This window comes from Chenopodium quinoa, unplaced genomic scaffold (assembly GCF_001683475.1).
Source record: "Chenopodium quinoa cultivar QQ74 unplaced genomic scaffold, ASM168347v1, whole genome shotgun sequence".
Lineage (NCBI taxonomy): Eukaryota > Viridiplantae > Streptophyta > Magnoliopsida > Caryophyllales > Amaranthaceae > Chenopodium > Chenopodium quinoa.
In genome coordinates, this window is record NW_018744284.1 from 943,603 (window position 1) to 967,744 (window position 24,142).

The window sequence follows — 24,142 nt, forward strand, 5'->3', positions numbered from 1 at the left end:
ATTTTTCTTTTTTTTAGTCATAAAATTTACCATTTGTCCTTTCCTTGTTTTGCAAATTAAATATTCAAGTTATCGTTATTTTTCTATGTGCAGTTGTACCATTTGTAATATTTATATAGTTCTTTTTTAAGACTCATTATTACTCTCCTCTCTTTAGGAACCTTGTTTTACTTTTTTACTTTTTTCACGAGTAATTCTCTGCCTCTAATAATTTGAGTCAGGAATGACTCTAAAAACATGGCGTTGGTATTGAATTGTGTTTCGTTGGTATCATCTAAAAACCAACAAAGAGTTATATCGATACCAATATAATATATTGACCAAATTGGTAAATAAAAAAGATCCCTAGCGACAATTTGGTAAAAAAAATAACTCCGGCGACAATATGGTAAAAAAATTAACTCCAAGCGACAATTTTGGTAAAATTAAACAAATTAATAATCTCAGGCGATATTTAGACCAAAAATATCTAATTTTATTCCGACAAAGTCTTCAAATATCCTAATTTGATTCGTTATCGTATATTTTAAATTATTTTTCCCATTTAAAAATTTAAATTAATGTGTCATCTCCTTTCATTTTGCTAAATCCCGATATCAAATTTATTTCTAACCCCTTTTTAAAAAAAAAATCGATATTAAGGGGTAGGAAAATTAAGTGAAAATTAATATTTAAACAATAAATTTTTCTTGAAATTGTTGATTATGAAAAGGGGTAGGAAAATTAGGTAAGAAACCCTGAAAAACGAACTGACTTAAGCATTTACAAGTAGTTTGTCAGAAATTTTTGTATATTTTGCGTTAATTGTCGCCTGAGATTATTTTTTTACCAAATTGTCGTTTGGGGTTAGGTTTTTTTTACCAAACTGTCACCGAAGTTATATTTTTTTTACCAAATTGTCGCTTTTTTGGTTAACTGGCCATATTTTTGCATTCATTGGCACCACTGAATAAGTATTTTGGTATCATGATAATACCATCTAAACATTCTAAAGTACAACTTAATACCGACGTCGTATTATTGGAGTCATTCATGACTCAAATTAATATAGGCAGATAATTTCTCCTTTCTTCACCCCACATATATAATATTCTTTCTTCAAATGAAATTGTACTTTCAAGTATTTTACTAATTCCAACATATCTCTACTTTATACAATTACTTAATATAATGGCGCATAATTCTAAATTTTAAAAACAAAGGGAATTAGAGGGGTAGTAAATAATAGCCAAAAACTATATATAAGTGAATTTCCGGCAAGTTATCACATTTTCTAATACTTATAATAGTAGTAGGCTTAAATGAGATAATGACTAGAAATTCTCATTGAAAACACAACTCGGCCTTGATCTCAGCTAAAGCTCAATTAAAAGACCTTGAACACAATTACAATTATGCTAATTCATAAAAGTTCCTAGATTACTGTCTAAATTTTCATGATCAAATTCATATCTTCATTATAATAAAAGCTCGTTTTATTCATTTAAAAGGTCATTTGATATTCTATTATTAATCATTCAGTTTATGACTTTTCAACATTAAATATTCTAATTGTTTCTTATTTAAAGTATACGGCTTATCAAATACATTGAGAGATTAGAACCTTCACTTGATTTTGAGAAATTTTAATGCCAAAAGCACAATTCATGTTTATGAGAAAAGGTCATTTGTGATAAACAAGTTATCAACAAAATATGAACATGACCTCAATTAAAAAGAGTGGACAGCTTGCCTTTAATTTACATGAACATGGTAGTTTTCGGTCGGTTATTTTACCCCCATAACTTCTAACCATCAAAAGAGTTTTTGAATTAAGTTTCCTACATTCCATCATATCACATAATCAATTATTATAAAGAAAAAAAGCACAATCAAGACATTCTTCGATACTCACAACATATATGATATATATATCCAAACCAGCTTTAATTTATTCAAATGAAGCATATATTCAGAATATTACTGTAATTAAATCTTTGCTAGTATATTAACCATATATATTTCTAACATGATCAAATATGTAGTTAAAAAAATGAATAAGAACACAAATATTTCTACTATAAATTTATAATTTCCGGCATTGCCCTAATTAAGCAGTACCACAATAAGCTCTTGTTCATGATTTCCTCTGTACCACAACTGACAATCTATTAAGTATGAAGATCACAAAAAAAATTATTTGTAAGTTCAATACACAAAAATTAGAGACCAAATAATACATCAAATCAATCAATTGACTAGCATATTTTTGCTGGTTGATGTACACAACTATTTTGTACCAGGAAATCTGTAAATTCATCTCTTGACCTCTTTCTACTTCTTATTGCAACATTTTTATTTTCACCTCCTTCGCCAAAAACTGAGTTTAATAAAATAGTGTCGAGAATTTCCCTCACATCCCTCGTGCCAAACACCACCTCTTCTTCAACCTCAAAATCAACATCATAAAATTTATCATGTACCATCTTTAAAACACCAAAAACCCTAGCAAGTTCCGTGTCAATTTTCTCCTCTTGTTCCTTTATTGGAAAAAATTCGTAACGACTAATTTTAACAAGATTTTCAGTACAAAAATCTCCCCAAATATTTTCGGTATCATCCACAATTAAAACAACCCGTTCGTGTGACACCACCACGTCCAACCTCTTTTGTTTATACTTGGTACAATCTTGCTTAGCAATCGTCCATGAAAGCCTCGGAAACCCAGCTTTAGACTCAAGTAACCCACGCACTTCTTGTGCATAAACCTTATCAGCCATAGTGTAGATAGACAAATCAAACATCGAACTAACTTGTTTAATAAATTCACGTACACCCGGCCTTAACCTCACGTATCGACTAGTACTTAACATGTTGTACACAATCTTTTGTACACGTTAAACGTTGTTTCTCCTCTAAAGTAACGTTCTTGGTTAATCTTGAGTGAATTAACGTGTGATCCAAGTCAAGTACTAAGTGAAGCTTCTTGGATTGTAACAAGTGTCGTAAATTATCGTATCGAACACGGTCGACTTCTTCGGGGGTGAGGGCTAATTTGGGGTGAATGTAGCTTAATGGTGTAGTGGTGAGACCATTGCCGCAAGCAATGATGGGTAGGTTGCATAATGTGCATTTGTTGTCAAGAAATGATGGATGAAAGCATAGGAAACTATTGTTCAAATCAAAATCCATTGATTTATTTTCTATAATTCCATTTTTTTTTATCTTGTGAATAATTTCTCATGTTTTAATTTTTTTTATTTTTTATTTTTTTATTTTTTTTTTTTACGGGATTTCTCTTGTTTTTGAAAGGGTAGGGTTTTTGTTGAATTGAGTATTTCGTTTAGGTTACAAAAATTAGGGTTTGCCGTTTGTTGCCTTTTTATTGGCTCTTGGATTTTTTTTTTTTTTTTTTTTTTTGGTTTGGGCCCAAGCCTCTACGATTTCTATAGAAAAACCACCCTAAAAGAATTAATGAAATGATAGTAAAAGAAATACGGAGTAAATTTTATCTTCACCAAAAAAAAAAAAAAAAGAAATGAGAAATAAATAAATTAACAAATATCTCGTCAAAAAAATAAAATAAATTAACAAATAAAAGAGCACTTTCTTTAATTAATGCTACTAAAAGATCTAATTTTTAGATTACAATTGGTTTTATATTTATTTTCATTTTTATGTATATTTCCACTTTACCGTCCATGAGAGGTGAACAATGGTTTATTATTATTATTATTATTATTATATTATTATTATTATTATTATTATTATTATATTATTATTATTATTATTATTATTATCTCAAAAACAGACAAAGTCATACAACCTACAATAAATTAGTGGGAAGCCGAGATACAATTTGGGCCCCCACTCCTCTAGCTATAGCAAAACCTACCCTAGTGAAGATATAAGCTGCAGCACGAGCCCCAATGTCTTGCGTCGTCGAGAACTTCTGAACCCGCTTCAGCAACGCAACTGCCTCCTTCTCTAATTCCCCAAGTGAAGAAAAGGAGAAGGGAATGAAACCGTATCCAATCAGCCGACAACTAGCCTCATACTTCACCAGCTTCCGATTAGCCGCATCAGCTACAACCCGTCCAGGAACAAAGTCAGATAACCCTGTCTATGTCAAAGGAGAAGACCCTGTTAAGTCCACACAAACATCGCGACCACGATCTCAGGAATAAAGTAACACATCAGCAGCTCTGAGGGCCCCGTCATTCCCTCCAGACAACCCTATGTCAACCTCCTTTCTTGCTGAAATCCCAGATCTATAGCAGATATCAACAAGGGTATCCCGGACAATATTATGTCGATGTTTAATACCCAAAATACCAGCACACGATACCGCGTGATCACCAAAAATATCTCTAGTAAAAACCCGAGAACAAGCAGAGCACGACATCGAGATAGAGAACAATGGAACACCCATCCTATAGCACAACACACATCGGTAGGTCTTTGGGTTCATTGTCTGACCCAACCCAGAAATAAGGACTGCCCGAAGCCAAGCAGAGGTGTGATCTCCCTGCTGCGATTTCCATAATGCTGATTGCCGAGGAGACAAAGAATAGGCGGATTCTGCAGAAGCTTATTATTATTATTATTATTATTATTATTATTATTATTATTATTATTATTATTATTATTATTAATTTTTTTCATGTTTTATTTATTTATTTATTTATTTATTATTATTATTATTATTATTATTATTATTATTATTATTATTATTATTATTATTATTATTTTTAAAACTTATTTAGCTTTAAAACTGATTTAGCTTTTAAAAAAGGAAATCTTTGCTTCAAAGTGGTGATTTTTTTGTTAGGAAACACTACTTCAAGTAGTGATGCATGCTGTTAAAATTTATTGTTTTTGCTTTTAGTCCCTGTTATTTTTACCTTAAAACAAATAATATTAAGTACAAATAATATCGCTTTGTAAAAATAATTTCAGTTCCATAAAAATAATTTCATTTCAGTAGGGAATCAGTTAAAATAATTCCAGTTTGTTAAAATAATATATGTTCAGCAAAAATAATTTCAGTTCAATAAAAATAATTTTAGTTTAGCAAAAATAAGGTGAATCGAAGAGGGCCTAAGTGAGAGGGCAATGCATTTTTTTTTTAAAAAAAAAAATACATATTACTTGAAAATGTGGTTTTCCACCAAAATTTTTAAAAATAAAATTTTTCGTAAATATGAGCTACTTGTTTGAAGTCTTTTTCCTTTTTAAGAATTCTAGGTAAAAGAAACAAAGGATGGACTTCCACGCATGGGTGTTTGATCGATGGAATGCTTGGTGTCACTCTCAGTGGATATCTAGTTAGAAAATCTTTTCCAATCTTTTGCTTTCTTTGCTTTTTCCTCTATCCTTTGCCCTATTAGAATCAGTGTTGGTTGATTCCTTCCGGCTTTTTCGTTCGCTTGCTTGCTGGCAAGCTCTATACCGACCTTGGCTATTTGAGGCAATTTCGAAAGCATTTAGTCTCGCTAGCTGTGCTAGCTTGAAAGTTATGGCTAGCTTGTTTTTTGGTGAGGTATTGCCCTGCTGTCGCATTCTTCCTTTGCGCTAGTGGACAGTAAATTGGAAGCTTGTAAAAAAAGATTTAGTATTTAGGGAAAGAATTCCAAATAAATATGAAATACGTATCAGTAAATAAAAAGCTCTTTCAACATTTTAAAAATTTAATACATATAGATTTGTAAAATTCCTTTCTCTATTACTTTGATTGATTAAGGCCTTATTTTTCACATTGATCTGAAATTATTTTTACTAGATTGAACTTATTTAAACTGAAATTATATAGTCACTCCGTGTTTTAATAAGTGTTATACTTTGACTTTTTTCACTATTCACATAATGATTTTGACTTGATTAATTTACTAATATATAAAAACAAATGTTATTGTTTAATATATTGTTGGAATCGTTGTAATGTATACTTTCATATTATAAAATTTCCTATGATTTTACTAACATATAATTAGATAAATTAAGGGTCAAAGTCGTGTCTCGGCATGCGTGTTTGGTCAAACTGTAACACTTATTAAAACACGGAGGGAGTAACACCTTTTTTTTTTTTTTTTTTTTTTTTAACTCAAATAGTTTTTACTAAACTTTAATTATTTTTACTGACTAAAATTATCATTCGGATTTACTACTATATTTGTTTTTTAAAATTACTGATAAAAACTTATTTCTAACCTAAAATTATATGTAACAATCCACTCAACTAGAGCATTGTTCGGGCCAATAACTCACTACAATAAATTTTTAACATATTAATTTTGAGGCAGAATAGAGTAGTAAATGTATTCTAATTGTTTAAAGTGAACATGGAACTAGCAAAGGTTTATGTGCAGAGATCACATCCTATAATTGTTCGAGAACGTTGGTGAGGAATGACGAATCAATCTAAACCGTTGATATGTTTATTTAATAATCAAGCAGAAATCATCGTATTACTGTCAAAAATGCGACATCTGATAGGTCAGTTCTACTCTCTTTACTAGCCAAAGTCTGCAAAAACAACACTACACTTGGCTCTACAAAGTGAAAATTTCACAGCATCAGAAAATGATGATACAAACTTGCAAGCGGACTGATAAACCGCACAGCCTGCATTTCTGAAGACATTCAGTGCAGTATAATAACTCCATTAGCATTTTGCACTTCGAGATATAATTACTAATCTCATCTCCACGTTGAAGTGATGTATTTGGTGGTCTTTGATCCGTCATTGTCTTTTTTCAAGAATAATACACCAATTTGATTTATCAAAGAAGCGATCCACAATCACAGCATTGCTTATTCCAGACACTAAACTGCAAATTCATCAAATTGAAGAAATTGGTCAGTTACTGAGAAACCGTGAGAAAATTACACCTGGGAAGGAAACAGTTCGGAAAATATATCAATTAGGGAATCAGGGAGTCCGGTAAAAAAAATGATAATGGAGCAATCTATATAACTGACATGCAGAATCACAATTTTCATAATAACACCACCAGCATACAATGATCCACACCTGTGCTAAAAAAAAAACAGCTCCATAATGCTTAGGCAAGCTGGAATTTCAAATTCATAACCAACATCGTTATAAAGATTCAAAACAACGGAGAAATAGTCTCTGAAAGATGGACATACTACAAGGCAGACTTCTGCCTATCAAAAATTCAAAAAAACCAAAACATGCAATGCAACATGTAACCATAAACGAAATTCTGTTGTATATGGGTGGAATTGTGGAAACAAGGAGTCCATGGCAAACAAGCTCAAATGGAATCATAGCAAGAACTGGTAAAGCCAGTGAAGCACTTTTAATTTTTTAAATACTGAGAAGAGGATACTAAAAGGATACAGGATTTCAGCCAAGAAATTGTGCTTGCCAGATTTTCGGACAGAAACGGTTGAAATTAATTTCCATAGATGCAATATAGAACCACAAATGAAACCATATGGAATCAAAAGTTAAGCGGTAGAATAAAGTCTTACAACTTCAATAGAAATAATCCTTCCCCAAGACAACTTAAAAAGTTTTGTAATATCTGAATCCAGGTCAAGGTTTTAAGCACATCCACTGATCTCAAATATGACTCAGAACCCAAAATTTAATGCGCCCAGTGGCCCATATTCAACCAAGAGTCAGAACCCATAATTAATGTGCCCAAAAACTAAAACATACTAAGCAGTTGATACGATTAGCTTTGCTCATTTTTCTATGCTCAAATTATAGGTATTTTTGTAGGATAATTCTGCAATTGGGTGAGCACAGGTATAACTTAAGACATAATTTAACAAAGATAGGTGCAAGCAAATTTCAACTAAAGAGTTAAATTAAAACGACCAACTACGTCACTTAATTACTTACTCTGCCAATAACTTTGAGCCTAGCTGACCATTTAAAGGTAAAAAGAACGTATGTTCAACTTTGATTTTGTTGAAAATTATTATGAAATACAAAATCTGACAGTCCACTTGGTAGATAGTAAATGGTGGAAATGGTAATAAATTTATATACAATTTTGCAAGAACAGTCTCACATCAGTGTGTGGCAGTGTCTACAGTAAAGGTTGTCTACACCTCAAATCTCTTTTACTTCATACAATCATACCATCCAGCACCACTTTAACCACTTCAGAAGTGGTATTGAGTAGAAATGTAGATACATGAACTGGAGCTGGAGTCCCATTAGGCCATTATCATAAAGGAAATTCTAAAAATTTTACTTACAAACCACAAAACCAGCCTAAAAAACGTATACTCTTCAAAGTCTATAAATTATGTTGTTTACTTGTTTTTTAGGAAAAATATCTAGTCAGAGGACCTGTAAAGAAAACTTAGCACACCAAAATTTAGAGTCAATCTTTTATACCTTTTAAAGTCTGCAAATTCATGCTGTTTACTTGTTTTCAGGAAAAATATTTAGTTAGAGGACCTTTAAAGAAAACTTAGCAAACAAAAATATAGAGTTGGCCCCCTGCCCCCACCCCCCCCCCCCTATATGAGGAAGAAAAGTAGTTCTAAAAAAGACATAAGGCTGCTTCTTCTCTAGAAGGAAACAAAATTTTTCATAGCTGAGAAATAATCCATTGGGTGTTCAGGCGAATGAAACTAAAAGTGCAAAATGATCATAGATTCATATTGTGCTTGCAATATAAGTGGTCTTATTTTTCTACATGCTTGTAGTGGATGGAGATCCATATGACTAAACCTAAAGAACCACATAATAGCCTCACATATATACAACTCATGGTAGCTCCGTAATATACTTGGAAACTCTCAGATCAGTTCTCAACCTGTTCTTTGCTCTTGCCATACCTCTCCAATTACTGAAAGTGATAGCTCTCGAGTTGCCTTGCCAAATATTCAAACAGGCTCATCAAAACTTTATTATGATAGAATCTAGTAACAACCCCTCTAAGTCATCTACAGTTCATTACGATCTTTTAATTGCAAAACCACACTCATTTTAAAATTGGCAAATATCTGTGTTTACCAAAATCTAAGATAGAATCTATTAGAAACTACAATTCCATTATTTTTTTAAAAAAATTTTGTAAGGATTGTTGATAACTACATATGAAATCACTGGTTTGTATCATACTTACTCCCTCTGTTTTTAAATACTTGCTCCATTTCTCCATGCGCGTAGTTTTTGGAGAATGGGAAAGAGTAATAAAATATGGAGGTAGTGGGGTAGGGGGAAGAATAAAATGTGAAAAGCAAAAGTAGTTGAGAGAATTGGAGGAGAGGGAATATGAAATTAATAAAATATGATTTATGTTGGGTCCACTAGGTGAGAAATGAATTAAATTTTGTAAAAGCTTTCCAAATAAGGAAATGGAGCAAGTATTTAAAAACGGTTGGAAAAGAAAAGTGGAGCAAGTATTTAAAAACGGAGGGAGTACTATATAAGGACATATCAACTATCTCCTTATTGCTTTTTTTGGACTGATTGAAACATTTTATCAGGCTCTGATTCAGAATATAATTAGCTCAGAATTTCAGTTAGAGGATGTGCACATAACCAAGCAACAAAAATGTTCTCCAAAATTGGAAATGCAGTCAATCTTATTCACCAATAATGGATACCCAATGGATAAGATTTTGAAACTTAACCAAAAAAAAAAAAAAAAAAAAAAAAAAAAAACGACTCAACTGAGAGCAGCAAATTTGTCAATCGGATGGAATTAAATCTGGGTCGATCACCGCATCGCAACCGCATTGTTATGAAATTTGAGCTTACCGCGATCGCAATCGCAACCGCATCCGAGATGTAAAACCATGACCCAACCCCAAGATGACACAATAGCTGAATGATTCTAGTTGAAAAAAGGCTCGCTGCTTCCAAAGAGTAAAAACCTTACACCCATGATACAAGAAACAAGGTTGGAGATTGATGTAGGTTGGTAGCTAACTTATATTGAACTGAGCCCAGAATTTCAAGGACTCAAGTGTGAAGAAAGGAATTTCTAATGACACCATACAATGGTGAATACATGGTTACATCTTCAAACTAAGTGTTTCGGAGTCTCCAATATACAGGTCAAATGTCTCAACAACATAACTGTTAATCAAACCTTATGTTCTTCAACATCCAAGACTCCGTTTCAAGTTATTCAACTGCATATGCTGATTCGGCCTTACGTTGCTTTCAAGTTACTCGAATAGCTAAAGGCTAATTCTTTTTTACTTCAGGATTGCCGGTCAAGATTTGTTTAAGACATCAAAAGGGGAAATGATAGAGCTACAAGTAACACGAAGTCCAAGGTATCTTTGACATTTATTCAACGCTCAACAGTCAACAGCTTTTATATAATTATATTATGGTTGTTTTTGTTTGTTTCTAAAATACAGAAAACTAGCAATTTTAACATTGAGTTATATACATACTCTGCATGACATGCAGGTACCTATACAAGTTATATTATACCCCACTTATACTACATTATTTTCAAGAATCCTCAAGCAGAATTGAATTCAGTTTGGAGATTGTTTCCCTTTTTGAAAACTTTCTCCACCCTGTTGTGGTACTAATCAGAGTCCAGAAAGCAAGATGCATGACGTAGCCTAGACAATTTGAACAATACTGCTATCTATATTAGACTTCAACCATTCACATACAAGCAAAACATTGAAGATGAATGAGAAGTTCACAGCACATTATGGTCAAGAAATATAGAATGATATAACCAAAGGCAAGAACATATCAAGAAATTTGTGTTTACCTTTCAAGTTCACCCTCACTAAACACATGATAATATCGGTTATACACCACAGCACCCTTCTTGTCATCTTTCCATGCCAGGCCATTTGCAACAGCGCAAGCAGAAGAACCACTAACTTCAGCACGATGATAAGGTAAGTGCCATGGAACAAAATACTCTTGGTTTTCTTTACATCTATTATCAATATAGGTTGTTGATGTATCATTTTCTTGGCTGTTTATCTTCATTGTTTCGTCCAGCTTTGCACCAAGGAACTCACTGGAGACTTTCAATGACACTTGAGAATTGTTCTCCTCACTTTCAGGGATGCTTTTTAAATTAAATGACCGGGGGCTGTTGACACGAGGACTACCTGGTCCAATCCACTCATCTAGGTACCTACGAGATAAGGGTATCCATTTACTCAACAAACCTGGGTCCTCTTGCTCGACAGCCCAGACTGTTATTAATACTAAACCTCCCTTTTTGACAACTCGAACTAGTTCTTCAATAGCTTTTCGCCTCCTACTTTCAGTACTCAGGTGATGTAAAACAGCAATGGATATTGCTGCATCACCCAAACCACTTCTATATGGCAAATTTACAGCATCAGCGACCAAAGCTTCATGCCCTCTCTCGGCACATATGCTTACTAAAGGAGAGCTTATATCACATCCTACAAAAAAGCATTTAGGATTGAAACCCAAGTACTTTCCATTTCCACATCCAGCATCCAGGACAAGGGATCCTTGTGTCAAGGAATCTAAAAATGATGCAACCTTTGGCCATCTAGCAAATCTGGTTGAACTGAAGTGGGGAGCAATTGCATCATAAACCTGATGAACATAAGTCTTCTCGATTTCAGGGGTGTATTGAACACAGTTGAATGATAAACCCTCCTCATTTGTCACTTCAGATGGTTGATTTTTTGTTTCACCATCCGATGCAGCAGTTGAGAAAACAGAAGGACGGCCAGTCCTAATATTCTTCATTGTATTGTATTTAATGGGATTAAACTTACAAATAGATATGAAAGGAGGTAAGTGCAAAGCCCAACGTATCAGATGAGAAACTCTTAAAGATTCTATGTGACCAAATATCATCACCTGAAACATGATTACAAGTTGATTGGTTTGACTTTATAAGAAAAAGATGAGCAAATTTACAGCAAAATGAGATTTGCTGTAAAATTGTGAAAAATAATCTAACATTAACTAGCAAAAAGGATCTGTAAGAATAAAACCAAACTTTCATAAAGTGAAATAAAATCAAGCAAAACAAGCACACATGTAACACATTTAGTTATATAAATATATACTTCCTCTGTTTTTTTATAGTTGCAAGTTGCCATACACCTTCTTGACACACTATTTGAGGAAGTGATTAGACTAGGTGAATGGACGAATTAAGCTATAGGGCACATTCAACCAATATAGAGTGCATTCACAATATAAGTTGATTTTAGCATAATCAAAATTGATTAGGCAGTTTTGAGTTGACAACCAAACTTCATCTAACTATTCTAATCCACATTGCACCATAGTTAATATATTTGCTTCAAAAAAAAAAAAATAAATAAATAAATCCATCTAGAATCAAAATAAATCACACATACAATTATATTCCGTATGTCAAATTTTCAAGCTTTCTATAACATAGCATAATTAGTCTCGCTAGCCCTACAACATAAGCCTCATCTTACCAGGGAAAAAAGGAGGAGAGAGCGTGCAATCATACCTGCACCAGTTCCCTCATGATACAATATATGAACCTAATTCAGAGAAAATGAAGATTCTTTAGAATTTATATGCGGCTAATCTGACTATTAAAATGGATCACCCTTCACATTCTCACTTGACTGCTATTCCATTATTCTATTCGCCTACAGGCAGACGTGACTAAACGACATAGGAGTACAATTTATCAAAGATGCAGGAGGCAGCATTCACCCAGACAAACATGTTTCCCCCTAAGCTACGCTCCTAGACCCTACCTAAGGAGCTTCAAGAGTTTGTTTAGCTTATGATATCACTTTCAATTAAAAATATCGGAGTATCAAGAGCTCGCGTATGCCTACCCCTCGACAATGTTCGAGTCACCAGAGGTTCCTTAACTGCCCCCAATTTCTTTCCCCTAAAAGGGTATAGAAATAAAGCTTCAATAAGGCCAAACAAATAGACTACACACATAAAACCCTAGTTACAGAAATGTGGCAGCTCAAATCCTAGCAAAGATCAGTACAAAGTTCAAATTTTATACTATAATTTAACAAGAAAACAGTAAATTAAGCTCAACCGAATCACTAAAATAATCAAATCCAAATTTCCAATCAGTCGGTACAACTTTTGAACTAGCAAACAGGAATTCAAAGCTTAAATCAAAAAATGAGATTTGAATACGATACATCAAAGAAAAATGAGATTCAGAAACTCCAATATAGCATGTATTATGAACAATGGTATTCATGTACAAATTTGAGAAAGAGAGTTACCAGTTCAGGGATAGAAGAAGCAGTTGCAGTGTCATGGCAAGCAAAGTTGGTCGAGAAATTGGGGATGTTGTCGCGTTGAACGTTTGATGGGTATAGTCTGGTACGAGGGAAAAGGGTGTTTTTGGTGTTTATTGGTGGGTGGGATATATGGGAGAAAATACAAGTTTCTCGACATACAAACATAGGGTGTTTCTCAAAGGGGTAAATTCGTCATTTTTATTCAATAAATAGGTTAATGTTGTAATTTTATTTAAAATATCTCTCTTATCAAGCAAAACCAAAAGTATTGATTGTAGAACAGAAGAATGTTAATAGAGTTGGTGAAGGTCTCCAATGGAGAAGGACGCAACCTTCCCTTTAGGGGTTAACCATAACGCTTCTTTATCCCTTTTATGTTAGGGTTTTAGTTTAATTCGCCGTCGAAAATATGTTGTAATAGTAGTGGTTCACGAGCTACTACAATGGAGGTGGAGGAAAGCATGAAGAAGATGGAGGAGGAAGAAGAAGATGGAGTGAGAAGAAGAAAATGACAAAAAAAAGTTACAAAAAATTCATACAATTCCCCTTTATTACAAAATATCCTTTTGAGAAACACCCTATGTTTTTCATGTTGAGAAACCAGGACTTTTTCAGGATATGGTATCACTTATTATGGAGTTATGTGTGACGTTGTGTAACTTGTGTTGTGTCTGGCCTTTGAGTTGGGGCGTTGGCGAGAGATGGTCAGATTGCTCACTTGACTTGTGTCATATTGTCGAGTCATGTTATTAGGGTTGGTTAATAAATTCTTGTTTGGTAAATTTCTATTTCATTATTGAGGCTTTTTAGAGGTTTGACTAAATGAAAAAACTAGTTTGAGTGTTTGCCTGTTTGGCAAATAGCTTATTGAAATAACTTCTTAGGCTCAAAAAGCTCATTTTAAAAAGGCTTATAATAAGAAGCTTTTTTAACGGATAAATTGATTTTAATAATTCCAACTTTGAGTCATTCGCTTTTAATAATCTCAAGTTTGAATTATCTATAACTAATACTAAAATAACAACTGTTAATATCATCTTCCTTCTAAACTGTACACATGTCACTATCTAATAATTTTGTTTCCCACCCAAATGCAATGATGACATCCTTTTTTTTAAAAATTTTTTTTAGGTGTTTGTGATTAATCTGATTACACTATCTTTTCAAGAAATAACTTAATTTCCAACAAACTTTTTCATATTTTTTTTGGTTCTCTTTCACGAATCTGATTCGTTCGCACCTAAAACAGGATCAACATGCATAACACATAAGAATCACATAATAATACCTTTGAAGCGTGCATTCCATGTTGTGATTAGCTACAAATAAGGGAGAAATAAAGCTTCAAGCGTTGCTCCTCTACTTAGTCCATGAGATTCGATCGAACGTCCACCAATACTAGATTGGTCGGGTGAGAGAGGCAAACCACCACGATCACCTTTAATGGACAATAGGCCACCACGAACCACCATTCACACCAAACTGGTGCACACACAAGGAGGGATGAATAGGATAGAGAGAAAGAGAGAGGCTAGGCTTCGTGTTTGCTAACTCGGGTTTGTTGGATCATCAACTTTTAATTCAAACCCTAGGCACCTAGTCTATTTATAATCATATTATATCTAGCTAGGAAGGAAACCCAATCCACTTAAAACTACTCCTATGGGCCTTTTTTTCTTATGTTCAATCTACGCCATTTGTGTGACCTTATAGGATCCGTTCTAGTGGGGTTTGGCCTATTTTACCAGCCCAAAGATTAGGGATGGCAATTCAATCCAAGTTCGATTCAAATCCGATCCAATCTAAAGATAAAATTCCGATTTGAATCCGTTTAAAATTAGTCCGAATCCGATAAAATAATCCAAATCCGAGTAGGAGGTGGATCGAACTTGGATCCTACGCAAAGTCCGACCGAGTTCGACCCGAGTCCGAGTCCGAGTCCGAGAGTATAAGCACATGCTTTATAACTTTTGACAAATGCTTGCTTGTTTTGTAGCAAAATTTTGTTATGCAACTTAGTTCATATTTTAAATATGTTATGTTTATACTTTACTCGGTATGACAATACACGCAATTATAGCTATATCACACAATAAATAAATAAATATATATATAGATCATTTCGGAGGTCCGAATAAACGGATCGGATTCGGATCCGAAAATTACGAGTCGGATTCCGATCCGTTGCCATTCCTACCAAAGATCGTTGGTACCTCTAATTATGATATAACGACGACTTAAAGGAATGAAGATAATTATCTCCATAATTTGATCCATTATATATCTAGTAATTGCACTTGACGGAGGCATCTTCTCCTTGTTTGAGACAAGTGTGAAATATTCAAATTCCTTAAATTAATTTGTGTCTGATTTGATAATATGATTGCATCACATGTCGAGATCATATTAGTCTACAAATCATTTCTTGAAATCTGAGTTAGAATTGCAAAATAAATGATTACTATGTAATCTATTTGAGCACGGCCATGCATTTTCTCAATTCTCCCTATTCAAGAGGCCTTGACACATTTCTTATTATATCGGTAGACTTGATCCAATCTTGTTGCAACCAAAGCACCTACTCAACTTTTAAAATAATCAGAAAACACCCTTTATAGTCTCTCTTTTACGGCATGACGTTGTGGTGCCCCACAGCTAAAACAATCATTGACCGACAATAGTTCCACTCATGTTAAATTAAAGGAATCCACTAATATATCCGGGAGTCCATTACTTAAACTTCAAGTAGGTCATAGTTAGATCATGTATCATTCATACATATCCATGTGATTGACTGAACATCTTTATGACCCTGTAGCCTATGAAACTGCACTATCAATCAATCTTACATGCTAATCCATTTTTTGAATTTAGTTTAATGATTTTAAACGAGAAACTTAAATAATTTATGAATTCAGTTTCATTTACCAAATCACTTATTAGATAATCCCATTTAAATTCACAATTAATTTAATTTAGACATTTTATTTAATATCAAACCACAGTTAAATAAGAGAAATGAAAATTTCTATTAAACATGAAACTGTAGGTTAATGTATTACATACAATTGCAATAAGTTTTTCTAAACATATTCAATTTATTACATAACTCGCTTCAACCCTGTAGCCCTGGTGTGACTCTCATGCTTGGGCTGTGGAAGAGGTTTAGTAAGCGGATCAACGATATTCTCATACTTATGAACTTTGCAGATCTTGACATCTCGCTTATCAACGATCTCTCGAATGAGGTGGTACTTTCTCATTACATGTTTGGATTTGTAATGTGACCTTGGTTCCTTTGATTGAGCAATGGCACTATTGTTGTCATAAAATAACTCAATTCCTTCCTAAGCACTAGGTACAATGTCTAGCTCTGTGAGTAACTTCTTGATCCAAACAGCTTCCTTTGCTGCCTCAACCGCAGCCAAATACTCAGATTGTGTTGTAGAGTCGATCTGCAACCGTGCTTTACTTCGAACTCCTCCAGCTTATTGCTCCTCCATTAAGATAAAATATGTACCCGGATTGAGATCGACTATCATCTCTTTCTGTTTGGAAGCTTGCATCCGTATAGCCCTTGACAACTAGTTCATTTTCACAACCATACACTAGGAACATTTCTTTAGTCCTTCTTAAGTACTTAAGGATATTCTTATCTGCCTTCTTGTGTGCTTTGCCTGGATTTGCCTGAAATCTACTACACATGCTTAAGGAATATGAAACATCTGGCCTTGTACATATCATGGCATACATAATAGACCCTATCGCCGAGGCATAAGGTATATTACTCATACGCTGCAACTCTTCTGGCGTTTGAGGGCACTGAGTTTTACTAAGTGTAATACCATTAGAGATGGGAAGAAATCCTCTCTTAGAGTCTTGCATTACGAACCTCTCAAGAATCTTATCAATATAAGTCTCTTGACTTAGTCCAATCATCCTTCGAGATCTATCTCGGTAGATCTTTATTCCCAATATGTACTCGACATCTCCTAAGTCTTTCATAGAAAAACAACTCTTTAACCACTCCTTGATTGACTCAAGCATTGGTATGTCGTTTGCTATGATCCGTATGTCATCTACATACAAGACTAAGAAAACCAGACTACTCCCACTAAACTTCTTGTAAACACAAGGTTCTTCTTCGCTCTTGAGGAAACCAAACTGTTTAACTGCCTTGTCAAAACGAATGTTCCAACTCCGAGATGCTTGCTTCAATCCATAAATAAAATTTTGAAGCTTGCAAACCTTTCCAAGATTTTCTAGATCTTCAAAATCATCAGGCTATGTCATATACAAATCCAACATCAAGAACCCATTCAAGAAGGCAGTTTAGACATCCATTTGCCATATTTCATAATCGAAGTAGGAAGCAATCGTTAGAAGAATCCGAATTGACTTAAGCATTGCTATTGGGGAAAAGGTTTCATCATAGTCGATACCATGAATTTGACTAAACCCTTTTGCAACCAGTCTTGCTTTATAGATGTAGACATTCCCAACTTGATCTATTTTTATCTTTTATACCCACTTGCAACCAATGGTTTTACTTCATTAGGCAAGTCTACTATTCCAAACACCATTTTCAGACATTGAGTCCATTTTAGATTTCATGGCCTTAAGCCATTTTTCAAAGTCAGGGCTTGCCAAAGCTTGCTTGTTGGTTGTAGGTTCCGCGCATTCCAATATGAATATTTCGGAATCTATAGTTAACAAAATATCAACAAACAGTTTGTTTCCGATTCTGGATGACCTACGTGGGGTTGGAGCAACAACAAAAGTATTCTCTTAAACTCTTTGAAGATTTTCGCATGATTTAGATTTAAGTGGGACGATAGGAGTCTCCCTAGTTGAATTAGCTTGCTCCGACGAATGATTTGTCATTTGAGTTGACTTAAGTGCCCTCGCCTCTAATGCGGTGTTATCCACATCCATCTGTTGCTCGTCTCAAATTTCTTCGAGAACAACTTTACTCCCACTTAGCTCTTTAGAAAGAAATTCCTTTTCAAGAAAGACACCATCGCGAGCAACAAACACCTTGTTTTCTTTGCGATTGTAGAAGTAATACCCTTTTGTTTCCTTGGTATAACCTACGAATCTGATTTGGGACTTAGTTTGTCGCCTTGTAAACGCTTTACATAGGCTTCACAACCCCAAATCTTAAGAAAAGATAACTTTGGAACTTTTCCATTCCATGACTCGTATCGAGTCTTTTCTACAGCTTTGAACGGGGTTTGGTTTAGTAATTTTGTAGCTGTTTCTAAAGCATATCCCTAGAACGATATATGTGTAGACATCTACTTTTGGTCCCCTGTCCCGACCGGAAGTGCTATGACGATAAATAATTCCATCTTTGTGCTGGATTGGAGTAATGTATGCTAATGGACTACTGATTAAAGCCTAAACACATAAAACTAGCTAGCTTGACCCAGAAAAATGAACTAAAGCTCATTAATACTAAGCTCGATCAGAAATTAGGCCTAATCCAAAGATTGAACCTAATTTCGGACGGATTTAGAGCGCCTAGGTTAAAATCTAGGGCTGCCGCTCGAAAATCCGCGTTCAACTCATAAAGTCGTGCTTGGCTGCTGCGCGCAACTCGTAAGGTTGCGCGCAACATCCAGTGCAACTTTCAGTGATGTGCTTGCGAAAGATTCAAAATTTCAGAAAGATACTAAATCGAATCTTACCATACAACCACGCGCAAGATTAGAGGTCACGCTACCCTGTGCAGTGCAGCTCCTTCACTTGCGCGCGGAAGCCGCGCGCAACCTTCAGAGTTGCGCGCGCCACCTGCAGTGGAAGAATCTCTGAAACCCTAATCTCAACCTTTGCCTATGAATAAGGGGATCAATATAAGCTCTAACAGACAGAAATTAGCTAGAAAGTCAGCAGTTACATCTTCGTGAATTTATGCAATAACCAAACCCTCTTGTCCTAAGCACTCACCCTTTAATTATTTTGTTCTTACGGTGAAGGTTCCCGAACAAGAAGGTGTCTATTTGCATTCCAAACGAAAATTTAGCAAGGAAAAGTGGTAATTCCAGAGCGCTTGGATAAATCATCTCTTTTCTTATCTTAAATCACCTAAAACGATTAATTAGTGTTGCTTGATCACGTTAAAATAAACCTTGAATTAATTAAATTGACATAGTTCTCTTTCGTTAAATAAGACTAGAATTGAATAAATTAATTGATTGTTTTATCACTAAAGTCAAGGCGATCTTGTTTATTATTGTTCTTCTTGAATTTGAAATAAATAAGAATAACAACATTCGTTGTAATGTAATCCTTGTGTGATTGACGCGTGTAAATAAAATAAACTAACTTAGTTTTAGGTATTACGCTGCATATATTGTTTGGCGATGAAATTGTGAAAAAAGAAGAGCTAGTAGAGGCCGCACTAGGGCTAGGATGGCCGATGAGTGACATAAGAGTGACATTAGAGTCTTTTTCGTGTTAATTTTCTTCTAGTTTTCCCTTTTATTATCTTATTTTCTCTTTAATAAAGTTTCTTTTTATTTTGATAATTTTGGCATGTTTTAATTCTTTTAATAGATTTAATTAGTTTGTGGTTTATTTCTTAATTTATTTTACTTTATATGCCTGTATAGTTTTGTTTAATATTAGTTTTAGTTTTATTTCTATTATTTCTATTTTACTTTATTTATTTCCATTTTATTTATTTTATTTTATTTGTCTCGATTTCTCCCCTCGGTTTTGTTTGGTGTGTGTAGGTGTGGTTTGGGTCGAGGCATGTGTTATAATTTGAAGAAATATTTGGAGTTTCAGGTTCGAATCAAACAAACTAGTCAACCTCACACATTCACAACCAATCACGGCCACGCCATCACCTCAACCTGTTCCACAGCCCCACGCACCTCCAATAGCCACCACTTGCCACCAATCATAGCCCATATCACTCACAGCAATTCCCTAAATACACGCATTTACTCCAATTGACCATTGGCAGCCACCTGCCTCACCACCAGCCGCAACACCAAACAACCCGACCTTTCTTCAATCCACCTTCACCAACAATTGCAACCAAGCCGCACGCCTTCAGCACCACTAGCCGCATATAGCATCCCACTATTGCCACAACAATCCGCCGGCAATTCCCTTGTCAACGCAAAACAGAGCAGCCCCTGCACTCCTCCACCACCCCGCAACAACACCGGCGCTACCAATCACTAAACCGCCAAAGCCGCAAAAATCAGAGCAAATTGCAGAATTGACATGGTTTCGGCAAACTGCACAGAAGTTCGGTCTAAGTGCCAAAAGAGTCAGAAACATTGGAAGTTTTCTTTTTGTTAGAGGCTCGACCGAACACACCCATGGTTAGATCGAACCATCCCATAGTTCGGCCGAACCTACCCTCGGTTTGACCGAACCATTTTACGTGCGAAGTTATTGAAGATCAACGGTCTTGATTTGATGCTCGATGATTGCTGTTGAGGATGAATGGTGGTGATTCAATGATGATGATTGATGATGGATCTTGGTGAAGAGCGGTGTAGGGGATTATTCCCCATTTTAGAGCAGCCAAAAAAGAAGAAGGGAATTAGAATTGGGGGGGGGGGGGGTCTGACCGGTTTTGTGGGATTTGTTTTTGGTTTTTATTATTTTCTTTTTCTTTTAATTTTCATTAATTATTTTCCTTTTCTTATTTCTTTCTTTAGTTTTATTTTCCTTTTCTTTCTTTCTATATTTTCCCCTTTATTTTCTCCTTTCCTAGCTTAGTATAAATACCCAATTTTGAGGTAATTAGAAAAAAAAACCAATTATTCAGCCCTCTTAATTAGTTTTAGCTCTCTCTCTTAGCTTAGGGTTCTAGGGAGGATTAGCCTCCATAGTTAGGGTTTTAGAGAGAGAAAGTGAGGATTATTCAATGAGGGATTAAAGATGATGAAGATGCAAGAGTGACAATTGTATTGGAAACTTCAAACATCAATCAATGAGCAATTCTTACCTTCTTTTCTCTATCTTATTGCTTTTTCTTTTTTCTTTTTTTTTTTTTAATTTTTTTTTTAATTTTGCTTTGTTGATTGCTTGTTAATCATGTTGATGCTTGTTAATCATGTTGATGCTTGTTAATTTGTTGATTAATCTTGTTATTAGCATGATTAGTGAGTAGTTCCCCAACTAAGGGGATAGTTGTGGTTTAGTTGCATCTTGAGCATGTCTTAGGGTTTGGAATTAATTTGTTTGTTATTAAAATGCTTTGTTTTTCATGTCTACCAATTATTGCATTTGAGAGGCCTATCAATTGTTGTAGTTGGGTGAAATAAATTAGGTTATGGCGATAGCGTGATCTAGGAATGTCCATTGAATGATTGGCTTAAATTGTACCCCGATTCACATGGCTTATAACGATAGTGTAAGCTAGAGGATGAGTTGGGAAAACAATTAGCCCCGACGGGTGGTTAGATTGTGCTTTAAATCATTGACATGAGTTGCTTAGTTCGCATTTCGATTCAATTCCATGCTTTGTTTATGCTTGAGTGAATGCTATGCCTAACCGTTTCCTTAGTGTATGTTTTAGTCTTTGTCTTAGTCTAGTCTAGTCTAGTCTTGTAGTGTTAGTTGTCATTTCTTACCTCTTGTTGTCCTAGCTTAGTTGTTGGTGATGTTGGTAGTGATTCGCTGTTCTCTGTAGATCGAACCTTGACTTGCCATAGACTTGTGTTTAGTGTTAGGTTTAGGTTTTATAATTTTTTGTTTGATTGAAGGTGGTTAGAACCCAACGACCTAAAATATCCTTTATCAAAATGGCGCCGTTGCCGGGGAACGACTTCCATTATCGTGTCATTACCTTATTGAGTCTAGGCCTTTGTGTATATTTTTCTTTTTATTTGTTTGCTTATCTTTGTGTTGTTTTTGTTGATAAAAAAAAATGGCTTGTCTCTCATTTCCCAATTTGACAATGAGCCTTTTTGTGAATATATCAATAGACTTGAAGGATTTCTTGACTATAATTGTTGTAGTCTTTGGGAGGCTTGTGAGATTTGTTATTTTGGTTTGAATGAGCAAACTAGAGACATAGTTGAAAGCATGCATAATGGTGAATTTAGAGCATTAACAATTGATGATGCTCGGGATTTTTATGTTTGGTTTTCTTGGGATGTCTATAATAGGGGTAATCATGTTTCTAATCTTGATGTGCAATGTGTTGATTCTTGTAATATTAGCATGACTTTCCATGATTTGTCTCATGTTCCCATTAGTGAACCTAGAACAAATGATTTCAACTCTATTTCTCCTATTGCTCATGATGATGAGATGCATGCTCAAGTTGATGCTAATGGTGTGTTTCAATTTCCTTCATTATTTAGCATGCCTTCTTGTGATGTGCTTTGTTCCCTTAATGTGGACACCTAAAAATGTCTGCCCAAACTTAACCCCGATGATGAACCACCTTTCACCGCCATCATTGGTCGGGTCGAGTATTTAATCTTGGGAGTGCTTAAAGTCCATATTCAGTTAAACACATTCAACAATCAGTCAACGGATCAGTCCAAGTATTTAGTCAAAGCATAGTCCAATCCTCATTGCGACCCAAACCTTTTTAATCCAATTTATTTTATTTATTAATTAAGCCCGATTAATAAATATTAAAACCCTAAGCCTAAATAAGTCCGGAATTCTGAAACGACGCTTAAATTATCCCATACTTAATGCAAAATAAAAGATAAAAATGAATTTAGAAGGAATTCCAGCAAAGGAATTTGCTGTGTCATGGCAGAAATGTCGCGCCACGGCAGGATCTGTCGTGCCACAGCAATCTGTGTCGTGTCACGGCAATTTGCGCCGTGACGCGACAATTTCTAGGTTTAATTTCTGCGGCGCTTCATTTCTAGGGTTTCCGTGCTTCACTCCTCACATTTTCTCTATAAATATGAGGTTGATTTCTCAGTTTCAGGGCACCAAAAATCATTCTCTCTCTCTCTTATGCTCTAGTGTAAATACTTGCACTCCCTATTCATTCATAATACATTCCCTAAGAACTCCTCGGAGTCCATACAACACCCGAAGTTTCATAATTAAACCAAGGCGTGAGAGGTATAATCGATTGAGGGTTTGGACCAAATCAACTCTACTTTAATTTAATTTAATTTCGATTTGATTTATATATTTATTGAAGTTACTAACGTTTTTATTCATGATGTAGCAAATTAAAGAAGCACGGAACGTGAGTAATTAATTCACTTAATTACTCTTATTATTATTCTTATTGCTAGTATCATGATTAGGTTTATTATTATGCTTTAATTTGACTAACCTTATTATGGTTAAATTGCTTTCAATGTTATTGGCCCTGTTTGGTAAACAGCTTATTAGGGGTAAATTAGCTTATTTGACTAACTTTAGCTGATTGACTAGTCAAATAAGCTAATACTAGTGTTTGGTAGTAAGCTTATTGAAAGAACTTATTTACCTCAATAAGCTTTTTTACAAAACGTTGGGTAGAGCAGCGTTTGCAAAGAGCTTATTTGTTTAGGTGAGTTTAAATTACAATTTTGCCCTCTTGTAAACCCTATGACATACAACCAAGCAATAAGGCATTTCTCACTTCTTCCCACAGCCACTCCACATACTCCATAGCAGATCTAGTTCTCAAGGTTAGTGTTCTCAATATCTTTTCCTTAACTTTTATTATTTCTGAAACAGTTTTTTCCTTAATTGCATTGTTTTGATTATTATTTTTTAGTTTATTTAATTATATTGGTCATGCGTATTTTTTTTATAAAATTATCTATTTTAATCCAAATTTTAGCAATCCTTATCTCCTCCAAAATATTATCTCATCTTAACAAAAATTCAAAATCCTTGCTAGTTGTTACCAAGAATAATTCTGATTTATTTTTATTTTTATTTTTAATTTTATTATATATGCGTTTTTTTAACTGATATATATTTTTTTATTATCTGATTTTTT

At 34.5% G+C, this 24,142-nt stretch overlaps 1 protein-coding gene across 1 annotated transcript; it reads right to left on the reverse strand.

The window, feature by feature from the left end:
• Nucleotides 1–6,394: 6,394 nt before the first annotated feature.
• On the reverse strand, nt 6,395–13,389 carry LOC110694955 (alkylated DNA repair protein alkB homolog 8-like). Its single transcript, XM_021872143.1, has 4 exons — nt 13,186–13,389; nt 12,397–12,465; nt 10,716–11,800; nt 6,395–6,809 (listed from the first exon to the last, which is right to left on the reverse strand). The coding sequence occupies exons 1-4, from the start codon at nt 13,366–13,368 to the stop codon at nt 6,722–6,724; spliced, it is 1,425 nt and encodes a 474-aa protein (XP_021727835.1). The 5' UTR covers nt 13,369–13,389; the 3' UTR covers nt 6,395–6,721.
• Nucleotides 13,390–24,142: the final 10,753 nt, after the last annotated feature.

Bases quoted from the DNA above. Each gene is read 5' to 3' on its own strand.
- LOC110694955 (XM_021872143.1), bottom strand. From the start codon at position 13,368: ATGTTTGTATGTCGAGAAACTTGTATTTTCTCCCATATATCCCACCCA. The intron at 12,466-13,185 runs GTAACTCTCTTT...TCTCTGAATTAG, and splicing joins CTTCTTCTATCCCTGAACTG to GTTCATATATTGTATCATGA. The intron at 11,801-12,396 runs GTAAGATGAGGC...ATCATGTTTCAG, and splicing joins CTCTCCTCCTTTTTTCCCTG to GTGATGATATTTGGTCACAT.